The 24,156-nt window shown below is 46.0% G+C and overlaps 1 protein-coding gene across 1 annotated transcript; it reads left to right on the top strand.

Moving 5' to 3' along the window:
* Positions 1-1,147: 1,147 nt before the first annotated feature.
* LOC149281762 (neuronal calcium sensor 1-like) lies at positions 1,148-23,240 on the top strand. The gene is made up of 7 exons (XM_089498912.1): positions 1,148-1,211; positions 12,518-12,542; positions 19,733-19,871; positions 21,784-21,862; positions 22,304-22,392; positions 22,791-22,868; positions 23,142-23,240. Exons 1-7 carry the CDS (start codon positions 1,148-1,150, stop codon positions 23,238-23,240), a joined length of 573 nt encoding a protein of 190 aa, XP_089355038.1.
* Positions 23,241-24,156: the final 916 nt, after the last annotated feature.

A 24,156-nucleotide genomic window follows, 5' to 3' on the forward strand; every position in this document is an offset into this window, starting at 1 on the left:
CGACCGGTCACTTCTTTGTTACTCCGGCGGGTCGGGAAAAGGGCAGTGCTTCTCTGTGGCAAGCAAAGGGTTAAGCGCCATTAATTTTGGAGGTCGAAATGCCAACCGGTGTTAGAATAATTGGCCATCAGGACTAAAAAGCCGAATAACAGCGATCAGGGAGACCTAGAATCTGCCGGCAGATCGGCCCCATTCGGCCCCCGTCTAGTCTGCCCGTTCTTTCTACTTTAAAGACTCAAATCTTAATCAGTCGTTGGTCTCGTCTTAGATTCAGGAGCCGTATGTCTATCCCATGCATGTTTACATCCCCTCGCTGTATTACCTGCTACCACTTCTACTGGGAGGCTGTTCCACTTAACTACCACCCTTTCATTAAAATAACACTTTCTTAAAATCCATCTTATCCTCTGACCCTCTACTTCTAGATTTTGGTCTCTTGTTCTAGAATTTCTCCTTCTCCTGTACTTTGTTAAATCCCTTTATGTGTTTAAATGTCTCTCTCCACCCCCCCCCCCCCTCTTCTCCAAATCATACATGGGGGGGGGGGTCTGCAAAAAGGAGGATGGAAAAAAAAAGAAGGAAAGGGGGAAAAGAAAAGCAATTTCAGGGAGTGTGTCATCAGAGGGGGAGGAGAGGAGCCTGAATGGGAGAGGAGGGACCAGGCATGTGTGAAAGTGTCAAGTAACCAGGGACAACAGCAGAAGCGGAGCTATTAGGGAGGCAGGCGGTGGGCAGGCGCATCGGCTTCTCATCCTGCGGGGGGAAAGCACGGAGTTCCAGGGCAGATCAGGGCCTGTGGGCCACACAAGCTGCCGCTGCTGCCTCCAGCCTCACCCTTTGTCAGGGGCAGAAAAGAGAGAGAGAGAGAGAGAGAGAGAGAGAGAGGGGGGAAAGAGTGTAACCCGAGCCGCAGACACAATAGGGGATCGCGCACACTCACACTCACACACTCGCACACTCGCATACACCCAGACGCCGTCTGCTCCGGTCTGGAGACGTCTCTCTAGCTGCAGGGTGTCTCTCGTTGAAGATCCCTGAGGTCTGGGGGTGGGGGGAGGCTGGGAGGGCCTGGAGGCTTCGATACATGAATTAACCATTAAGGAGAAGATAAAGAAGAAGAGAATAAAAGAAGAAGAAGGGTAAAAGAATGGGGAAATCCAACAGCAAACTGAAGCCGGAGGTGGTGGAGGAGCTGACCAGGAAAACGTACTGTGAGTGTTGTCGGGGTCGCTGGCGGGGGTGGGGGGCACGGAGAGAGGTGGGTGGGGTGGTTTGAGGTGGCATTCTGCGCTTGGAATCTTCTGATCTCTTGCTGAGATACGGGACCCGAAGCTTCTATGCGGAGTGGTAGCCATGGGCTACAGCAATGGGTGTGTGTGTGTGCACTGCGGGAGATAGGCAACCATTTAAACTGCGATCCTGTAGATTCCAACACCTATCATGCTCATCCGAACACCATCAGTGCTCATAGTACCTTCCTGCTCATGGTGGTCTTATGGCTGACTGTGCTTTGTGGGTGTTGTGGTCTACAGTAGATGAGGGCAAGAGGCTGCCTGAGAATAATGGATGTTGGTGCAGGAATCAACAGTAGTTGGTCGATGATGGATGGCTTAACATAATGGGTGTTGTATTGTTGCACTGTACTGCTAAATGGCAAGGACTTGGTTAACATGATGGGTGTTGTAGTCTACCGCATATGCATGCCATTGAATGAGCATAGTGGGCATTGGAGTCTGCAGCTAGTAACAGGCTAGCTTAGAGTGATGGGTGTTGTAGTCTTGCACTGTTTGCAGTTTTAGGGTGAGCAGGACCCCCTCTCTTCACCTGGGTGCTGTTATAGGAAATACATGCAGCAGGGACTCTCCATACCCGTTACTTGGCTGCCGAGTCACAGCTGAAAGGGACATCTGGTCACCGCAGACTATTTGTGACCCCAGAAGGTCCAGGGCTGCCCTTTGTATCCCAAGAGTTACCCCCTGCAGGGTCATTTCTGTTCCAGGGCATTACTAGATCCCCTCTGTCTATAGTACTGGGGGGGGGGGTATAGACAAATGGGATTAACCTTTTCAGTGCCGATCTCTTTTTTTGGCGCTGAGAGTTAAGAAACTCTAGTATTTAACCCCTTCACCGCTGTGCACTGTATTGCGTGTCTGATGGGGCTGTTCTACCCGTATTTGAGTATATGCATTCACTTCTTAGGGAGTCCTTTCCATCGAGGTATATTAAATACCCCCCCCCCGCAGGGGCTATCCACGTCTCTCGGGTAGTTGCCATTTATGTAACGTAGGAATCCAGGGAAGACGACGCTCGCGGTTATCCTCCGCTCCCTAAATTCGCATATTTCGTAGCGGTGCCATCTGCGTCTCATTAAAGCCCGAGTATTAGGAATAATTAGTCGTGCTTGGCACAGGGTTTAGGATATTTTACCCCAACCCAGAGCCGAAAAGGTTAATATACATGTCCCGTTCACAGCTGGTCACAGGCTGTCCCCGCTACACGCCAATTCCACGCCATGCAGCTGTCCCGTATCCAACACGCTTCAGGCCTAGATAAGGAGAGTCAGTGTGGGAATCTTATATGTCGGGTACCGCGGGGCAGTTAAGATCTCGGTATTACCCTCTGTTATCGGTCTAATGGGGGGCTTCTGGTCTAAACCTCACGTCAGAGGCGTTTAAACTTCCGAAAACAGAGGAATGCCTGAAAAAAGGGAGCCGATCACGCGGGCTGTTACAGCGCTACGGAATCTGCGGGCGCTATATAAATACATGCAATTATCATGTTTTATTGTTTTCTGTAGCGCCATCATATTCCACAGCGATGTACAACGGGTGGTGTAACGTTAACCAGAACGTACGGATCAAACAGATGTTTGTTCCAAGCGCGGCCGCTGCCGATGACTTAGATGATGGGGAATTAATGATCTTCCAGTTTAGGAAAAAGAGTAAAACGCACTTAAAGGGGCAGTAACATTATTTGTTTTCCCGTAAAACATACACTGAATTATTAATGTTTTTTTGTTTTTTTTTTTATTAATAAATGGTGCCGCTCTTCAAAATATGGCTTCCTGTCCTTTTTAAAAGCCACCCGTGCTTAGAACGCGCTGCGTACCATGAGCGATATTTAGAAGAAGGAGCGTACGGCGCGGGGTGTGGGTTGGGGGGAATGGATTCATTTGGAAGGCGTTATGGGAATTCGCTCGCCGTGTGTTTAGAGCGGCCGAGTTCCACAGGCAAAGTTTAAAGGGCTGCGCAGACGAGGAAATAGTGGAGACGAAGCGTTTAGAAACGAGACAGGACCTCATCCGCTTCCAGACGGAAAGCAGGGCTCCGGTCTAGAGAGGTGAAGGCGAGACGGTAGTCGTAGGGAACCGTGAATGGAGTATCGGGGACTGGCTTGAAGGGACAATGCAGAAGACCATGACATGTTGAGGTTTGGCTATTATGATTCCTAGATCCAGGGCCAGACCTGGGATTTAAATTGACCTGGGCCAGCGTCTGTCATAATGAGCCACAAGCAAGCATCTTCTGGATGGTTCTCTGTTACGCGCTTCTTCGTTAAGGTCCCATGTGCACTAAGATGGGAAGCCTTTGAGGAGCGCGTAGAATCTGAATGGGGTTCAGGAAAAATTCTGATGTCCTTCAACTGCAACCTCAGCCAGGTTCTTTGTGAAAGGAGCCGAGCTGCCGGCTTGGCCACCAGTGAGGGACCCGTAGGTCTCCGGTGGGTGATCTGGCAAACCCCATGGACAGATTAGGACAAGAGAACCCTTTAGACCTCGAGGTCCTCTCACCGGTAGATAGCACCGGGCCGAGAAGATCGAGAGCTGTTTGTGTTATCAGGAGACAGGTGGTTATCCCGTTACGTAAGCAATTAGACATCTCCGTCTCCGAAGGATTACAAACAAAAAGTCTAGCTCTTCATGGAACGGCGTCTCGCGCGGGTCTATACGTTAACGAAGTCTGTCTGATCCATGGCATCATCCTTCTCACATGAGGGAGTCTCGATTTGCTGGAAATGTGATAACCGTAAATGTGATTTCCAAATATAGATCATTACGCGCTCCTTAGACCCGATCGGGGTTCCGGTACTTCTTGTACCAGAACGCGTTTTAGACGCACATATACGTTTTTCGACGTCTTTTTGAAGCACGCCGTACCCCCCCCCCCAGTACTTTTCTGCCGAAAGGTTAACGTTATATTTTTAACGATACTTCTGGTGATGTTCTTGACGTCTCTTCCATGTGCGGAGTCTGTTTTCCGTTGTGAAGAAGCAGCAGAGCCTCCTCCCTCGGAGGCATGTGTGTTCCTACGTGCGTGGGCACCGGGAACTGAACGCTTCTGGGTTCTCCGCGATCCCTGCTAACGTCTCGTTCTGTTCCTTGGAACGCGATGCTGGCTCCGTGAGCTGAGGGCCGGCTCGATGGGATGCGATGGATACTTTACACCCGGGACCCGCTGGCCACCCGGCGTGGAACGGCAGACCTCAGAACCTTTGGTATTCATTTTTTTTAAATTGTCCGAAAGAGGTTCGACGTAGCGTTTTTCTAACGATTAATTAGCCTTTTAAGCTTAAAATTGGATCACTGAACACAACGTGCCATTGAAACACAGGAGTGATGGGAGTGATAAAGGGCCATTGGCACACAGGAGTGATGGGAGTGATAAAGGGCCATTGGAACACAGGAGTGATGGGAGTGATAAAGGGCCATTGGCACACAGGAGTGATGGGAGTGATAAAGGGCCATTGGAACACAGGAGTGATGGGAGTGATAAAGGGCCATTGGCACACAGGAGTGATGGGAGTGATAAAGGGCCATTGGCACACAGGAGTGATGGGAGTGATAAATGGCCATTGGCACACAGGAGTGATGGGAGTGATAAATGGCCATTGGGACACAGGAGTGATGGGAGTGATAAAGGTCCATTGGAACCCAGGAGTGATGGGAGTGATAAAGGTCCATTGGAACCCAGGAGTGATGGGAGTGATAAAGGGCTATTGGAACACAGGAGTGATGGGAGTGATAAAGCGCCTCTGTAAGTCTATGCAGAGATTCCGCTATTCCACAGTCTTCATTTGCAACATTAACCCCGTCTGCGCTGGATTTCTGATCCATTTCATGTTATTTTAATGAACAAAGTTTGCTTTTCTTTTTAAAACAAGGACATTTCCAAGTGGCCCCAAACTTCCGAGCAGCAGAGTGTGTATGCATATGTGTGTGTGTGTGTGTGTATGTATATGTGTGTATATGTGTGTGTGTATATGTACACACCGTCATCTGACATGATGTCATGCTGTGTATCGGGAGTCTGTGTAAATATTTTGTGACGTTGATGGTTTTTCAGTCTCGGAATATCGATTTGAGACGATCGGGGATCGGTACGGATAAACATGCAGCAATTGCAACATTGGAGTTTGTCCGACTTGCTACAACGTTCCTAAATGTTTATCAGTCTATCCACAATCTTTCCACGATGCGCTGCAGCCAGATGGATTAGAAGATGCAGCTGTTACGCGGGGTCTCCCCCCAGGGTTGTCCCCCTTTATCCCTGTCAGTGAGGGACACCCCTTGAGTATCTCGCTCCAGCCATCCGATCGATAATGCAATTAGTTAATTTTAAGAATATACTATGTGATTATTCCTCCCCATTAAGTTGCCGATTGTCGTGGATTGGGCCAGGGTGGGGGAAGAGAAAGGAGAGAACATCGGGACAGGAAGTTAAATAGGGAATGCTGGCTCTGCCACAGACTGCCTCCCATCCCAGCTTCCACAAGCTGACCTTTATAGGTAGTTTTAATAGCTCTAGTTAAGTAACCTTACAGGGAAGAATGCGTATTAAAGTGCGCTGTGAGTAACCCCAACCCCCCCCCCCCCCCCGTGAGCACTTAATATGCAATCCTGAAAAAAAGAGAGAAAAATACCTGCCTGGGGTAGAAGCTGCAGCCCTGCAGCTGCCTTCATCCTCTATGGAGCGACAATTCTTGCCTCTGATTGGCTGCTTGAAGTGGCAGGAAACTGCTCCTATTGAAATCAATGGAAGCGCTTTCCGGGGGTTGGAACGGACTCCCACCCGCAGCGCAGAATCCCCAATGTGTTTGCAGCTGTGGGGGGGGGAACCACCAAAAATTAAAGGGGCCGTCAGCTGTCGTAATCACGAGGCGGGGGTCCCTTTGCTGTGCGTTTGGGGAGGACTCTGGATAAAGCTCGGTCCCCGCAGGAATCTGTCCTTGCACCATGAACAGAAATCCACCGCAGACCGCAGAAACTTAACCGTTTCAGCACCTGCTATCCCGACGCTTTGGTGGGGATTGGAAATGTTGGGAATCTCCAAAAAGTACTGATGGGGTGGTAGATCAGTGGAACGCGCTTCCAGGAGAAGTGGTAAAGGTTAATGCCGCATGGGATAGGCATAAGGTTATCCTCAATATAAGACAAGACCGATGACCAAATGAGTCTTACAAATAAGCCATAAAATTCTGTTCTAGAAGCAACAATACTTATGGGGATCAAGCACCCGCACATGAGCCGCCCCGCGCATGTTCCGGATAATCCCGAAGACCGACGGCTCGTTCCATGGAAAATTGGAGACCTCGCTGGGAGGATTGTATCCATGGATGCACCCGGCCTGGAAAATAAATACTCCCCGTGATTTACGATGCTTGCGCCTGATGAGGTGCAGAGTGTTTAGATGAGGGTCACCACTCTGTCCTTGAGTAACCCCTATCAGTGGGGGGCATAAGGTGTCCTCAGCACCCACCTGCTGGAGATCTATAAATCCGAGGCGGTTTCTTGGGGAATTTATATTTGCATTGGGGTAACCCCCCCCCCTCTTTTGTGTATCGCGATCGCACCCCCCCATATTATTTTTATTGGGTTCAGACCCCCCAAGAAAAGGTTAAATTAGCTTCATTCCGAGATGGCTTAAAGCGGACAATCCACGGGGAAAACATTCTCCTCGCCCATAAAACCCACCGCTGTGCAGGGATCTGAATCTACGCTTCCAAGACCTGCGCGAGACGCGATTCCATTAAACGATTTGGCCCCTGACGGAGCCGGCAACTATCCTGGCGAGACGAGCATCGGTCGTGTTTTGTCCCTCTAATCTACCCACAACTGACTTTCATTCCTTCTTAGAACCTTCAGGTCCTTCTTAGAACTTCAAGAATGGGGGGTCTCCATTCCCGATGCGTTTCCGTTCCAGGCCGGGACCCCTGGAGGAGATCTTACACCATATAAACCGTCTACAACCAAGCCCTTTTAGGGTTTCTTTTCTGATCTATTTTTATTTATTTTTTTTTACATTTTTGACTATTAATAAAAACAACTTTATAATTACATACTTTTATAGGGATTCACCAAACTGTCCATTTATAGTTAGTATTGACAAAAACCTGGTTTCATCTCATTTATCTCCAATAAACCCCCTTTATCTGCAGACCTGGAGCCGCCGTTGCTGTCAGTCGTGTGATAGTTTGGGTGACTTTCCCGGCTCAATCACCACACTGAGCAGATGCTTTATGGCAATGCTAATGAAGTCCGTTCCTCCATAGACTTAAATTAGTCAGGCTGTCCAACAAGGTGATTTAGACTGAGTCATTCTAGTGTTTCCCACAGGCAGTATGATAAGGAGTCGGGGTGTTTGTCTAGTAGATCGGAGCTGAGATAACAGAGCGAGAAATCCATACAAATGGCTAATTTGCAGATTATGGTGCAAAAACTGTTTTCTTGAGCCCCCTTTAAATGCACCCCCCCCCCCCGTTATCCGTGCAGCCAAACCGAGAACTTCTCCCACCTAATTATCGCTGCGTCTCCTCTTTATGTTTTATTTCATCCCCTGCAGGCGCCGTCCCGCTTAACGTCAGATCTGTGACTTGCACCGAGATGCGGATTCTCGTTCTCCCAGCACTTGCGCCGTTTCGTAATTTTCTGTGTTTTTAATAACTTCCCGCATCGAGTCTGAAAATTCCACTCTGTTATCCTGCTTTTTCCGCGTTCCTTCCTTAGAAGAGCCATGAATTATAATTCCAAAAAATGTTATTTTCTATGATGACCGGAAGCCTGTAAATCATCATGCTAGCAAAAAAGGCCCCCATTTGAGACCAAACGTGATCCCACCAACGCTAGATTCTCCTTCATTACCAAAATTGGCTTTTTTATAGAAATAGATGTAGATATCCCCCAAGAATACGTTCGGTTGGTACGTAATAAACCTTCTGTGAAATGCGTTGGGGTCCAGCTCACTGCCCCTGGGCTCTACATGGCCTCACAATATTTCCTTAACTTGCCCCCCCCCCCCATTTTCTTTTTCATTGTGTTAGTCGACTGAATGATAGCTGCAATGTGTCCTGTGATTCATAACGATATTTCTATGTCAGGCATACGCTGCGTCTGAGATCGAGCGTTGGCCCACGCGTCCGTCTAAACCCCTAATTTACAAATACATCTGTCCTAAAAATTCCAGATTTCCGTGTCTGGCTGTTTCCCCGCTGGTCAGGGCCGGGCGGCCCCCGAGGGGCCCCGTGTTCTGCCGTCCTCTCTTACACAGGGAATTAGAACTGTTTTTTTTTTTTGTAAATTGCTTTTTTTTTTTTTGTGAAATTGCTTCTCCGCTCCCCACCTTCCATGGAGTTCACCGCGGTGTCTCTGCCGGTGAGAAGCGTCTCCCGTAATGAGGGAATTTACCGTCAGGCGCTCCGGCTGTCTCTCGCCCCGTCTCTCGCCCCCTTCCACCCACTCTTTCTATCTCTTGCGGCAAGTCTTCTCCCTCTGATTTTTTTTTTTTTTTTTCCTCCCCGAACAGTCCGTTTTTTTTTTTGTTTTGTTTTTTTTTATTCACAGAAAAGCATGGTGTTTCCGTCCGGTGCGCCGTCTCGTTCATTCTCGCAGACGTCTGCTTTAAAGGAATTCAGAAAGCAAATATGCACCCTATACATCCATACATAGGGTAATCGAATGACACGTATGGAAAGTGCACATTACAGGGCTGGATTAAAGTCCCCGCCGCCCTGTTTGGTGTATTGACTCCGATCACCCTGTGTTCCTGTTGTTCACCCAGGGTGTGTATGCAGTACTTAACAGAAGGGGTTAAATATTTCGGTCTAGCTGGACTGTGTGCCTACTGTCTCCGTTAACCCCTTGACGTCCAGGGAGGCGATCAGTAGAAAAGCCATGGGAGCGTTTAAAAGCAACGCCTCTAACAACTGGAGGTCCGTGAAATCTGGGAGATCACTTTTTGGAGTCTATCGGATACGTTTTGTTATTTATTATTTATTTATTTTTATTGAGCCGACGTAGAAAAAGATACAAAGTCACATGAGCTTTTGGGACCTCGGAGGTCTCTTTCACACGCGAATCACTTGTGGTTTTGTAGCTTGAGTATTTAACGGTGAGCAAAATGCAAATTTTTTTTTTTTAAATCGAGAAACTGATGGGCAGAAAAACTATAGAAAGCCTGATGAAAAATGGAATTATGGGCAAAATGTTGTAAAAACACACAAATACAAAAAATAATTGGTGATGATATAATACCTCCAGCGTGTACAGCGTCCTTGTACCTGCTTTTATTCCTCCCCCACCTATCCTGCTGCCAGCGATCTTTGGGCTCGAGCTGATTACCCCCCGTGTTTTACAGGCTCGCTGGGTTTACCGTCTGTCCCCCCCCCCGCTGCCCGTATCCCCTCTCCTCCCGGGGTATCTCTGACTCACGCCAGCGGTCCAGCGATTAATTCCTCCTCGATATCTCTGCTCCCCAGCTGAATCTTTTTTCTTTTTCTTTTATTACGTCTTGGAGGATAGGGGGGCTTCCTATATAAAGGGGCTTTTTACGTGAATTCAGGTCTGCGCATGATCTGGGGCTGACACCCCCCCCCCCCCCCTATGCTTTAGGAGATGAAAAAAATATTAAGAGGTCCGAGCTTAACGCAAGCAATCCAATTATTCACAAACACGGGATGTAATATAATGCCTCCGTATAATAGGATTCCATATAATGATTAATCAGTTGCATAGGGTCCTTTACCCCATCCCTTTACCCCTTTGGGGGAGCGTATTTGGTCTCCCCCCCCCCCCCCCTGCGCGTGCGATGTCCCTGATACGGCGCTGATCAGAAAGTAAATGATAATTAATTGGTAATTAATAATTGATAATTGTTGGTTTAATACAATACATTAAGGGCAACTACCTGATTCCCAGTAGGACTAAACATTTGGCAATTTGGTGAATTTTTATATCATTTATAGTCCAGAATTAACCAGCCTAGCATGACGGTCTATTTTGAGTTGTTGAAGATCCATAGACAGTAAGGTCACTTGTTCTCTTCTGTGATCCGAAAAGCGTTCTCCTCTAGGATTGACCGCCTACCGGTACCCGACCGTGCCGTGGCACACTAACCCGATAAACATGCTTTTTGCTTTCAACGTTCTGTTCTATAGATCTTCTTCGTACTTTGGGGATGTCCATCTTGAGTATTCGTTGAGTAAGACGTTGTTCCATGACGCACAATGTTTAATTGTCTCATGACATGTTAGTTAGGGTGATCTCAAGCTTCTGTGGCCCTCAAAAACCAGGTTGGACAATCCAAGGTGTTGACAAGTAGCTAGTGGCTGTTCGGTCCTGTGATTAGGTGAGATTGTGAAGGTCTGTGATCCACAAGCCTAAGATTCTCTGATCATGATAGGAGACATCGTCTATACCATCATGAGATTAATGAAGAGTCCATATCCAAGGTGACCTCTACAATATGCCATTTTCCTGGCAAGTTGCCAGATTTATATTACATTTCTTTGAGTCACAAATGACCTTCTTTTTGAAAGCCACCTTTCAGATACGGTGACTGAAACCTACAAGGGCCCTGATAAAATGAGCAGATCTATCCTTTCTCGTCCTTGTTGTGTCAGCATATTAGAAATAGCTTCACATCTGTTCTGTGCCATGTCTAGCAATGAACATAGTGCCGCCATTATCTAAAGTGCACCGGTTCTATTGCCCAGCTGGATGTTCATTTTGACATTGGAGATATAATTGCCCGTCAATATCTCTTGTACCGGTTTTCCTCGGTTGGACGTCATTGTGATAAGAAAGGGTCACGGGGATGTAGACAATGGTCAGTCATTTTCAGATCCCCTTTCCACCTTGTACACCGGGGATAACTGTGGGTAGATGACCCTTTGGAATCCTGACACCTTAGTTCTGCAATACCTGGCTGCTACCTCTGCTGTAGTTGTTCTTGGATCATACCATTCTTGAGGGCAGGTCTTCCTGCTGCTCCTAGAAGGTGTTCCCATTCAATGTATAAGCTCGTTTCTTCTTGGACATTGAGAGACAACTTCTGTTCTTGACATATAGTAGCGCTTGTACATTGACTGGGACACCAGTAGTAGATTCAAGGAATCCATGGAAGCGACGCACCTTGATCAGTCGGTAAGACTTTCTAGAAGGAAGAGTCTTGCCAGTTGCTCGATGATCTGACATTAATTATGAAGACTCTGAGGATTCTCTGCTAACGGGAACCAAACAATAGACATCCTGATTGCGCTAACTCCCCGCGGAGATCAGACAAATGTGAAAACTCTTCTCCTGGTGAAATCAAGCGTCGCAGAAACCTGTATCACCCAAAAGTGGAGAAAGGACATTTTTACGGGTGTGTTCAAGGACAGGGGAGAATGACACAGAGAGAGGGCAAATAAAAGAGACAGATGAGGACAGGGGAGAATGACACAGAGAGAGAGCAAATGAAAGAGACAGATGAGGACAGTCGAAACACAAGTTGTCTTTTGATTTCCATATATTTAATTCTGATCGTGTTCCTCTGAGGGGTTGCGACAGAGGATTATAGTTCAGGTCAGGCTAATCTGTGAAGGATGTAGGACCTCGCTGTCTAAGCTGGTATATTACGAGGTCCTCGCCCTCGCTGGGATAATAGATTTAGAGAAGATGCATTAAGATTTTCTGGGAAAATGGAAAAAAAAATAAATTTGCTGACTAGGGATGGCCGTATGAACAAGCTGTCGGGTAACTTGGAGAGCTTCATAGGGTGCGCTTGCTGCCGGTGCCTGAACCTTTTTTGGAGGGTGTGGTTAGAGGTGTGGCTGGGGGCGGGGCTTCACAAGACTTCATGTGACTTTGTGACCTATGGAGGGCTATTTATGTAAAGCATTTAGATTAAAGTTTAATTTGTTAACCCATTCCCTGCTGTAGAACCCTGCGATACCCTCATACCCAGCAAACATTCCGAAATCCCCCCAAAAAGGAGGATCTTTCATAAATCTATCAATCTTTACTGTCAGTGAACGGATCAACGGGTCATCCAAACTCTAGAATGTTCCGGGATTCATTGCTAAGAACCTCATACGAGGATAACGATTCATTTTAAGACGGAGCTGGTGTTTAGACGGTGCAGCGGGGGGGTCGCGTTTGCTTGTAACGTTTACGTTGAGGCGTGTTGATTTTCTAGATCATTTCTTTTGTGCAAAAGCTTGCAGTCTAATTGCCTAATAATCTCTTTCTTGTGTTCTCTTGCAGTTACGGAGAAGGAGGTGCAGCAGTGGTAAGTTACAATGCGGTTCTCTTTAATGGATGTGAAGTGAGTGAGATACATGTCAGGAGTTTGTATGCGTGTGTGTGTGGTATGTGGCTTGTTCCGCATGCGTCATGCAAAGTGTACGGGGTTCCTGCGGATGATTCTTAAATTGGACCTGCATTCTACAAACGTGGACCACCTGGTTCTCTGCAGGGAATTATAACATTTTATTCCTCTATAATACAGATAACCAGGGGTGGGCTGCCCTTGGGGGGGCATTTTGCCCCCAATGCCTGTCCAAATACTTCAAACAGGTTGGACGTGCGACTGCAGTGGGGGTCACTAAACATTAAGTTGGGAACTTTCTAAATGAGCCTCTTTAAATATTAATTCCTTAATAGCCTATCATATGTATTCTATGACTTGTCATTGTTTAAAGGTCACTTGAGTCTATCAGGGATATCAACCATAACATACTGCAAGCAAAAGCGCAATCTGGGAGTCTTATATATGATCCCAGCGGGGTAGAATAGGAAGGGGCCGGCTCCAGACTGTGTGACCCTGAGAATCTACCCCCTTTACCCTGAGATTGGGGCAAAAACTAACCCTAATGGCTCCCAGCATGAATGTGTAAGTGTGGATGAGAGGGAGTGTTTACGTGTGTTAGTGTAAGCATGAGTGTGTGTGTAAAATGTATTAATGCACATGTGATTTACTTAGGGGGCCAAGGGGCCGACCCTCCGGGGCAGAGGGTGCCATCTATGCTTACCAATAAATAGAATCTGAAAACTTTGATTGACAGGGTTTGTGGATTCGAGAGATCCTCAGCTCTTCTTGGGGGTCTCATCACAGAGCATGCGCAGACTTTAAAGCACTCATGTACCACGCTACATCCCCTGCTGCAGCCTACGAAGCCCGGCCTGCAAATTCTATGGAACCCTGTCGGCCTATGTTTCCCTTAACGTGACCGAGACGTTTAACCCCCGACCCGCTCCTAAAACATGGAAATTCTATGTTCCAGCGTTTGCATCGGGTTTTGCCGATTGCGGAAATTTGTTTCTCCGTCCGCCGAGAGACTCTCGATATTTTTTAAGCGCTGATGACGCACAGAAGGATTCGCCTCGTGTGTCCATCAGACTTCCAACCCTTAATGGATTTGAGCGATGGTGATAAAAACATTTATAGACTCGGAAATTCCAGGAATTAATCCAATCAGAATTCTAAAAATAGCCGCTTTTAAGTCCCCCAAAGTAAGTTATTTTAACAATGTGCAGGTAGAATAAATGAACCATAAAATATATATATATATATATATATAGTACATATAGAAACTATGTAATGTTAAGCTCTATAATTACATATACCCTATATAATGTACTTTAATAGGCGTCTGTGTTTAAAGGGGCCGCCAGATCACCCCTGGATTGGATTATTATCTTTTTTTTTTCTTTTTTTTTTTTCTATATTTTTTGCAGAATGTTGACGTAACCCTTAGTAAATATGGAAGTCTTTTCTGGGGAGTCTCGGTAATTTAAAGAGACACTTCAACCGTGATAGCTGCATGGTCTCTTTCAGGGATGGGCTGGTCCAAAGGGCCGGTCTGACCTGGAGGGCATCTGGTAGGGAAAGGAGAAGATCAGAAGATATTTTGTATCTGATTATCTCAATAAAGTAGGTGGTCTAAGGCGGAATCGTAGAGAGAGCTACCTAGGTTAGGGCCTGTAGTAAAGCAGCGCAGATAACCGTACGAGAGCTTTATACGCAAATGTGTCAAATGTCCCCCAATAAAAATTGACATTTTTGCAGCTTTTCTAGAAAGCGAGGCCAGCAGAGAATCCATCGGGACGTTTAAAACATTCCTCCGTTCCAAGACTCGTTCAAGGTCAGGCGCGAGAAGGTTTTAGTATAAGTGCAAAGTCAGGTAGCCCCCCTTCCCCCCCCTCGGAGAGACCTCCTTTCCAGGCTGTCGCACAGGGGGGATGCCTTCAGGGGGAATTTTAGATGCGCGCTTCAGACGCCGTGCGAAAGAGCTGAGCTCGCAAGCGGCAGCCGAGCGTGTAACAGGGTTTAGTGATTCAGTGCCCAGGACGGGTGAATGAACCAAATCCATGCATAATTCACCCGCAGCTGCTGCGAGACCTCCGAGCCGAGCTTCCGGCGGGATATTCCCCAAACCCCTCACCGCTTCAGCCTTCGGGGGCCCGGCTGTGGAGGGCGATCGATTTGTTCTTACATATTAGCTCAATAATAACAAAGAATCTGCCGGCAGATCGGCCCCATTCGGCCCCCGACTAATCTGCCCGTTTCTCTAGCTATAAAGACCCAAGCCTTAATCAGTGATTGGTCTCTCTACAACCCTCTCCATGCATTTAAAGGGGGGGGGAGGGCCACCGGGTAAATGTAAAGGGACCACGCGGCTGTTGTATATGATGTCTGCGGCCCTTTAATGTGTTTTGGAGGGGGTCTCTCTCTCGCCGGATTGTTGTTCGGTATCACTGATGTCCGTATAATTGCACTGCGGTTTCCGGTGGCGGTGGCAGGCGGTATGCGTTAATGCGCGGTTCTACTCGCCCCTGGTGCAACGCGCTCATATTATCTGCGGGGTAATGATGTCTAAGTGGTGAAGAGGGTAATGGCAACGCATCAGGCCAGACGGATAATTGCAGGACACCGTGAATGCTTCGCCAGTTGCCATGACTACCGCACACATCATGGCAGTGGCGGTCTCTAGGGAACGTAGTCAATTCTCCTACGTGGAATAGAAAATGGGGTAAAAAAAAATCCCTTCCCAAATAAAAAAACGTTCTTCTCTGTAACACTAACCGTGCCAGAGGGGTGCCGCGGCACAATGCCAAAATCAGGCCTGGAAGAGATGCTGATTGAGAACATTCCATTGGTTGCTATGGTGATAAAAATCACTTTTCAAGCATTACACCGGAATCAGTCGTCGGTCTCGTCTTAGATTCAGGAGCCGTATGTCTATCCCATGCGTTTTCAATTCCCTCGCTGTATTACCCTCTACCACTTCCGCTGGAAGCATGTTCCACTTATCTACCACCTGCTCAGCCAAGTAGAACTTCCTTACATTATACCTAAACATTCCATAATGATGATGATAGCATCGGATTGGAAGCTTTAAAAAAAGTTACCCCGTGACCTCAGAAAAGGAGCAGCTCGTTTCCAGCTTTTATTGATGAAACGCTACCTAGAACATTTTAAAACAAGGGAACATTAAAGTATATGCCTTTTTTCTATGAACTAACCGGAAATTGGCTTAATTATTCCTCCCCGTCCTGAATTCCTGAGCGACCAGGCCTAATGTGCCGTCGAGGACGGTCTAGGTAAAGGTTTTTGGCAGTTTTCCTCCCCCTCGCTCCCTATTAAGCTAAAATGGAATCTCTACTGAAAGTTCTAATGAAGCCTTTGAAGAGATAATGGTTGTCTTCCTGGGGTTCTGGGATCACAGCTGTGTTTACTGATACCATGTGATCTCTACCTTCCCCTGCCACCAAAAATCATCCTCCATCTGCTTCTCCCCCTTCTCCGACACACACAGGGTTAGATTCACTTGTACACAACACTGGCACACATTAAACAGATTCTGGCGCACGCACTTTCTAAAAGATATACAATGTGGGGGGGGTGACTGCATTCTTTTACACATACATGCCTGTACTTACAGACATCACAGCCAAGAGACAGACAGACCCCGTGTTATACATAATGCAGACACACTCTGATTTAGCACGCTGGGGTGTGTATGTGGGGGTGAGTATGTGGGGGGGTGTGTGTATGTATTAATCTGCACATACACCGGAGAATTCTCGAGCGTATACAAACGTGTTCCGGTTCTAGATCCCGGAACATAAACAGATGCGTGTCGGAATATACATACATTTCCAGAATTTACAATTGCCGACACCAGAGTGTCACAGAGGGACAATCTAATAAACACACACACACACACATACACTTTCTATGTTTTGGCAGACCATGTAAGTATTTTTCTCCTTCCTTCTGGATTTTTAAACACGGGCTTTGTGTTAATTGGGGTGAAATTGAGATTTTTCCAGTTTCTCATTTAATTAGCAGCAGAAGGTGGAACGAAAGATTTGGAAGGGGTGTGCGGTGGAGGGTGCTTTTGAAGGATAAGATTTCTTCATGGACATAGAGACCAGGCCAGTCAACATTTTGAGAGCCAAAATTCTAAATGTCAGGGGAATACTTGACTGAGTCGCAACCGGTCCGTCAGAGGACTGACTTATGTGGTCATGGGACATCAGCGAGATGAGAAGTCCACACAGTGTTGGGTGATGGCCTAGATTGACATTACCTGCAATAATGATTAGTTTTATTCAGAAAGCTTCAGCTACCCATTCACTGAAGATCTTCCAAGTTCAGCCAAGATGAGTCCTTCAATGAGACCTCTTATCAGGAGCTTGGTAACCTACTAAGTAGCTACAAGTTCCAATGGAACTCCTTATATCTCCATGAACGTTCAATTAGAGCCAACAGGATCTGGGCTGCCTAGGGTTCCTCGATACTTAAGCAATCAAGTTCAGCCAAGATGAGTCCTCATCAACTTCAAGGAGATCTCTGATTCTTAGCAGCAACTTAGTATCCTACTAAGTAGCTACGGTGTAACTCTCTATATCTCCACGAACGTTAGATGCAACAGGATCTGGGTTGCCTAACTTTAAGCTATCAAGTTCAGCCAAGATAAGTCTTGATCATCACCTTCGAGACCTCAGGTTCTTAGTAGCAGTTGAAATGGAACTTTGCATTTCTTCATGATTGTTCAGTTGGACATCACAGGTTCTGGTTTGTCCAAGATTCCATAACCAGTTCCTGCCAGTTGATAACTATTCTATATTCATCAAAAAAATGTGCGATTCCAAGTGAACTCAGGGCTTATTCAAGAGAACCAAGACGCACGTTGATGCTATACTCACAGAGTCCATTACGAAAGGGGGGGGGGGTGCTTGGAGCATCATGGTCTGCAGTCTGTCTAGAATGGACAAGTTTAATAAAGAGCTGCCAACTCTTAAAATCCTGAAAACATTTTGTCCCTTGTTAAGGAAGTGAGTTTCGCAGAGGATAGCGGTGGACAGGTGTGAAATAAAGCCGATCCAAAAACATAACTTTGTATGATACAACATGCATTGCGGCAACTATTCCATCACGTGAAAAATAAGCATTTCCACCCAATATATACGCGCAGATCCGTAGACTACTTCTCCTCGTGTCACACGGAGATGTCTCTGTCCAGCTAGAGGACAGGAATATATTTTAATCGGACAAATATGATTTTCTATGGTATTTACTTTGGTAATTCAATCAATTAAAGGCCAAGCGATTTGCTTGCAAGTGCAGAACGAAACTATTGAAGGAAATTGATTATTTTTTATACAGATTTTATCTACCTGAAAAGGACAAATTATGATATGGCCTCAAATCCCTTGTTCTGCTAGATAAGTATAATCCTCCTATTAACTAGGATTCCGAGGGAATTGAAATGTCGTTTAGAACACACTCCTTGTAACAAGAAATGAAATAAATAGAACAGCTGATATGAAGCGACTGGTTGTGTATAGAACTTGACTTCGCATCTCAAGGGCCCCGGAGTAATTTCTTTATTTGTTACGGTGACCTTTTTTTCGGGCTAAACTTTAAAGTAGATCGGTCACGTTCCCAAAATCCTAAATAATCCCCTGAAATTATACTTAACAGTTAAAAAAAAAAAAAAAAAAAAAAAAGCAAGCTATATCCTATGCATGTTTAAATTCCTTCACTGTATTAGCCTCTAACACTTTCGCTGGGAGGCTGTTCCACTTATCCACCACCCTCTCAATAAAGCAGAACTTCCTTGCTTTCCATCTAAGCCTACGACCCTCTTGTTTTAGATTAGGGGCTCTTGTTCTAACATTTCTCCTCCTTAAAAAAAATAAAAAATAAACTTATTCTCCTCTATTCGGTTTCTGATTGGTTCAGGATCTGACTTTTATTAAGTGAATTTTTAATGGTTATAAAAATAATTTTAGAACTGGTGCAAGACTCTGACCTTAGCAGTTAGGTTGATGGTTGCCGTCACAAAGAAATGAAAACTCTTTCATCGGCGGACGTGGGAACTTTCTGGCTGTGGCTACCTGGAGCCCCCCTTTGGGGGATGTGGATGGAAGGTCCCGCTGACGTTGTGGGCGGTGCCGCTGATGTCACGGGACACGTGCCATTGTTGGAGGGGGGGTGGGTCGTGCCACAACGACGCTCCAGCAGGGGTCAGATGAAAGCGCTATATTTCTTTAGCATAATTAACATCCAATTAAGATGATTTTAGAAGCCGCTGGACCTTTGAAAGAAGACACGCGGCAAGGCGCTTTTCTTTTACGGTCTGGCGATTTTAATGCTATTGTGGTTAAATGATTTATTTCCGTGTAACGGTCACATACTTGGCTCTTTTTCAAAGTTCTCGGGTATGTGAATATACAGACTTTGCTTTGAAGCTCTGAGATGGTTGAAATGAGCGATATTTTTATATAAATCGCCTTTTCTATGCGTTTGGCTGGTGTGCTAGATGTGCAGTCCGGGCCTGTCCACCGTCCTCCGAATAAAGTAAAACATCCCTACTCTCCATCCGAGCCTCTGTACATCAAATTAAACAGAACTCTGCTGCCTGCTCGTAACGTATTGCTGAATATTTACGTCGAATAACAAACCTCGTACCGTCCAACATTTCGAATTGCCAAAAAGGGACACTTTTTGTTTAGGGGTGTGGTTAGAGGTGTGGCCAAGGGTGGGGCTTCAATAGTATATTTTATTTATGTAGCGCCAACAATTTCCGCAGCCCTTCTTACTGTCCGTACTTTCAAGGGGTCCGACAAAACTAGAACTAATGGACTAAGACAAACAGATATATTAGGTAAAGAGGACTCGGCTCGCAAGCTTACAATCAAGAGGATTTACCAAGACTTTTTATCTGTTTTTTTTTTGTAAGGCATTTAGAAAGTAAATATTTTTATTTAATTACAGTAATTTATAAAGCCAGTTTCTGCTGTTTCTATACACATTGTGGGGGCTTTTAGGGCTGTAGAACCCTGTGATAAGCTCATACCCAGCAAACATTTTGAGCTCTTGGACTTTGGTCCTACAGAGAGACTGGCCTTCCTAAACAGGGACAGTTGGGAGGTATGACATCTAACCTAGTGTCCTTTTTCTTGCAGGTACAAAGGCTTCATCAAAGACTGTCCCAGTGGTCAGCTGGATGCTGCCGGGTTCCAGAAGATTTACAAACAGTTCTTCCCATTTGGAGACCCTACAAAATTTGCAACGTTTGTTTTCAACGTTTTTGATGAAAATAAAGTAAGTCAAAGTCAGATCCTTCCTCGTCATTTTACTCTTTAGCATTATTGCCTTCTGTGTTATGGTGGAGACCAAGGGAAGCGTCATAGTGATATGGATAGGGATATGATAACAGGACCCAGGGGGTGAGATTGGGAAAATATTGCGGACTGTGAACAAGTCACATGTTCCCCTATTGTTTGAACAGTGACCCAGAGTGTGGGACTGTGGCACGTTCAGGTATATTATAACAATTGTATATAATACAGTCCTGTGCAAAAGTTTTAGGCAGGTGTGGGGGAGAAAAATGCTGTAAAGTAAGAAAGCTTTTTAAAAAAAATAGACATATTAATAGTTTAATCTACACTGATCAATATTTGGTGAGACCCCCCCTTCAAAACAGCATCAATTCTTATAGGTAAACTTGCACTTTTTTAACCTACCTTGCTGATGCAGTGTAGCTACCCTGTGGGTTGTTGCTGTGCTGGGTGTTGCCATCGTCTGTCTTTTTGACATTAAACTGTCTTTAGCAATGTTAGTGAGTTTGGCCGTTCCTCACCCAGTTTTGTTCTTCCTACACAGCTGTTTCATTTTCAGTTAAAGATTGTGTTTCAATCTACATATTACACTTATGATCATAAGCACCTATTTGGGGTGATTGTTTAATCATACATCTAACTATATGCCCACAAAATGCCTGGCCTCTTACCACTGATTCTCCACTCTGAAACTGATAAGCTGTAATAGAACAGTGATGTGCTTTTTTTTGTCACAAAGAGCTCCCAACAAAGGCTCCTTGCGCTGGGTTATGACATCATCAATGTAGAAATTTGTGAAAACATATCCGTCAGAAGCTATCTTAATACATGACATTACTCCTAATCGTCTTCTCTGACCGTTATCGCACCCCATTAAATTCATTGTTTCCAGGAGATGGCCTGTGTCATATCTCAAGCACTTTTCCTTATTCTCTTACCGTTTGCCAATTTTCCCTCAAGAGGTTGATCTCCAAACCAACAGCCTTCTTCCTACGAAGCGCGTCTCCTTTCTCCGTAATAAGCCTCGTCGCTATGACACCGGGGATAAAATCGCGCTGAATATTTTTGCCTTCCCCTGTCGCGCAGTAATAGGCTATGTTAGCCTCGGGCTACACCGGAATCAGTTAACTCATCTCCCTTCTACCCTAATTTCTTATAAAGCCGTATAATAGCATAGAACTGGAAAATTGGGACGAGCTGCTATAAAAAAAATTGTCACTCTTCATATTTTTGTTATATCTGCATAATTTGGTCCCCTCTGGCTTTTAAACCGTTAACACGTCCATATTAATTATAACAACGTATTCACCATTATTGTACTCCACGCTGCTAATTTCGGTTAGAACAGTAAATCAAGTCTTGTGATCTGTAAAGGTATATTATTTTGTATGGTTTATGTAAAGCGGAATTACTCTTATCATTCTGATAAATAATCCTTAATGTTTGTTTCCTTTCCCGGTGCTCTGCTTCTTCTCTTGCCTCTTCGTCTTCTTTCTTCGTCCGCTTCTCCTCGGTATCGGCTCCATTGACCAGGCCTTTGCGGAGCGCTTCCTCAAAAGGGCGGAGCCTCTGTGCACACCCTCACATGATGCTTGCCGTGGCTCCGCCCCTTTTGTAGGAAGTACTCCGGGAGATCTGGTCAATGGATCTGATAATGGGGAAAAGCAGAGGAAGAAAGAAGACAGAAGAAGCCAGTGGGAAGTATATACCCCCAGATGTGAAGAAATCTCAAAAACCGAGACCCACCAATGATCTCTTTACGCGATCAAGGTGCTGTGGCTAGATCCATTTTGACGTGGTTTGATACACGGAACATTAAATTCTGCCCGAAAGGTGATATAAGAATATCTATTTGGGAGTTTAGTTATTTGGTACGTCGTTCTTTATCTCTACAGGATGGACGTATTGAGTTTGCAGAGTTTATCCAGGCTTTGTCGGTCACTTCCCGTGGAACGCTAGATGAGAAGCTGCGCTGTGAGTGATATTACAATTTCTCATTAAACTGAGAGTTTCCTTGGCAGGCGGCGCAGGGTCGGTGCAGCGCTCGCTGTGAACCCGTTTGCTACGATCACTCGAGACGCAGCAATCAGGATGGGCGCGTGGAGCATCTTAATGTGTCAGAGGTTTTAAAATGTTCTGTACATTTTATTTAAATGTTCTTGGATGTAATGCAGGGGAGGTTTCACTTTACTGAGAAGGTGGTAGATGGGTGGAATGGCTTCTCAGCAGAAGTGGTAGAGGCTAATACGGTGAGGGGATTTAAACATGCATGGGATAGACGTATGGCTCCTGAATCTAAGACGATACCAGACCGAGTCTCCTGGTCTGGTGGAAAGCGCGCCCCATCTCACCGAGGATCCTCGGTGGGGTTAAAGTGTATTTCTGCAGCTAACTTTCATCTCCTCCACCACCTAGGGGCCTTCAAGCTGTATGACCTGGACAATGATGGATACATTACACGGAATGAGATGCTGGATATCGTGGATGCGATTTATCAGATGGTGGTACGTACTGACTGTTGAAGAAATGTATCTTCTGAGCCTCTCGGCTGTTCTCCAGCCAAGTACCATTAGAAGCTTCTTTTTTTCCCAGCCTTCAACAGGTTCCATCTGTTCCGCAGCAAATGCCATTAACTTCTCAAATTTATTTGTGTTGATGAAATTTAGACGATTTCCACTGGATACAAGTTCCAGAGGTTCAGAAATTCTAATGTGCTTGCAGTCCATTATTGGGGGGGCTACGGGGCGCAGCGTCTTGTTCTTTGGATGCTTCTGCTTCTGTTACATTTCTTCTATCGTGCCTCGTCTCAGAACATAATGCTTAGCTGTGCATACCTGGATCTTTGTATATTATGAGGTCATATGGGCTCTTACCGGTTTTACTTGGTGTTGGCCTCTTGCAGGGAAACACAGTTGAGTTACCAGAAGAAGAGAACACCCCAGAAAAGAGAGTTGATCGGATTTTTGCCATGATGGACAAGGTACGAGTGAGAGGTCACTGTCCTTCTAGAGTGAAAGTGTCTGTCATTGTACAGTGCTACAGAATATGATGGCGCTATATAAAACAATAAATAATAATAATCTGCCTGGGGCACAGATGGAGGTCTTGCCATGGTGGAGTCTAACAGGACATGGGAGAGCCGCAGGCAGGATACAATGTTGCACAGAATATGTTACAAAGTTGGGGAGTGCGATTTCCGTGTAACAAGAAAGCAGTTTGCTAATTGCTCGTTTCTGTTTTACTTTCGTTACAGAATTCAGACGGCAAACTGACCCTACAGGAGTTTCAAGAAGGATCAAAGGCAGACCCCTCCATTGTGCAGGCGCTATCTCTATATGATGGACTGGTATAGGGACCTCCGGTCACAGCTGTGTGTGAGTAGATTCGTGAACTCGTACCTCCCACATTTTGCAGGAAAAGGTCCTGGTTTTCGGGCAATGTCCCACCAAGCTGCCCTACTGTCCATGTTGGCTGGTTGGGGAGATCCTCTGACCTACCCTTACTGGCCCAGGGGGGCCGTGCGTTGCGACGCAGACCTCTATCACAGCTCCGACTTGGCCACCTTGTGATGCTCTGAAGCTGAGAGCCACGAGGTGTGGGTATGGCGAGCATGGGGGGCATTGTCCCAATTATCCCCCCCCTCCCCGGGTCTGGCCATACCCCTCCCTGCCTATACCCACACACCCCAACACAGGTGTCCCCGTTTGGACACTGGAATTGTCGAGAGGTATATGAATGACACCGCATCATTCCCTTCATTCTTTTTTGTCCGTGAAGACCAGAAGCCCTCCTATTCTATGATGAGCAGAAAAGATCTGATCTGCTAAAGAAGGGGAAATGGGCTGAGTAATATGGGACTTGTGGGAATGACATCACCAAATAAGAATAATACCTATCCCCCCCTCCTTTTTTTTGCTTTTGTTTTTTAAATATTGGAAGGAAACGTAGAAGCATCTGTGGTTTTTGGCAAAAAGCCATGGTTTAAAAGCAGAAAATATGCCAAATTTGGGACACCGTGGCGGGGGCAGCTCATCACTCTCAGCGCCTATTGTGTTCCGCTGCAGTATTTGCCGCGGTGCAGTAAAGAAATGCCGTTCTCCTGTTGCGGAGGCGGATGCCGCTATTAACCCCTTACCCTCCTGTTGTTTCTGCCAGCGCAGGATAAACCGGAATCGGAGCGTCCTTCCGCCTGCGCGCCTTCGCAGCTCTTTCTCACAGTCTAAGCTGTCTAGAATAGCGCTCTCGTAGAGCTGCAGGCGCGAATGCCT

This window comes from Sceloporus occidentalis, unplaced genomic scaffold (genome assembly GCF_023333645.1).
Source record: "Sceloporus occidentalis isolate IW3139 unplaced genomic scaffold, rSceOcc1.0.p SCAF_127, whole genome shotgun sequence".
Lineage (NCBI taxonomy): Eukaryota > Metazoa > Chordata > Lepidosauria > Squamata > Phrynosomatidae > Sceloporus > Sceloporus occidentalis.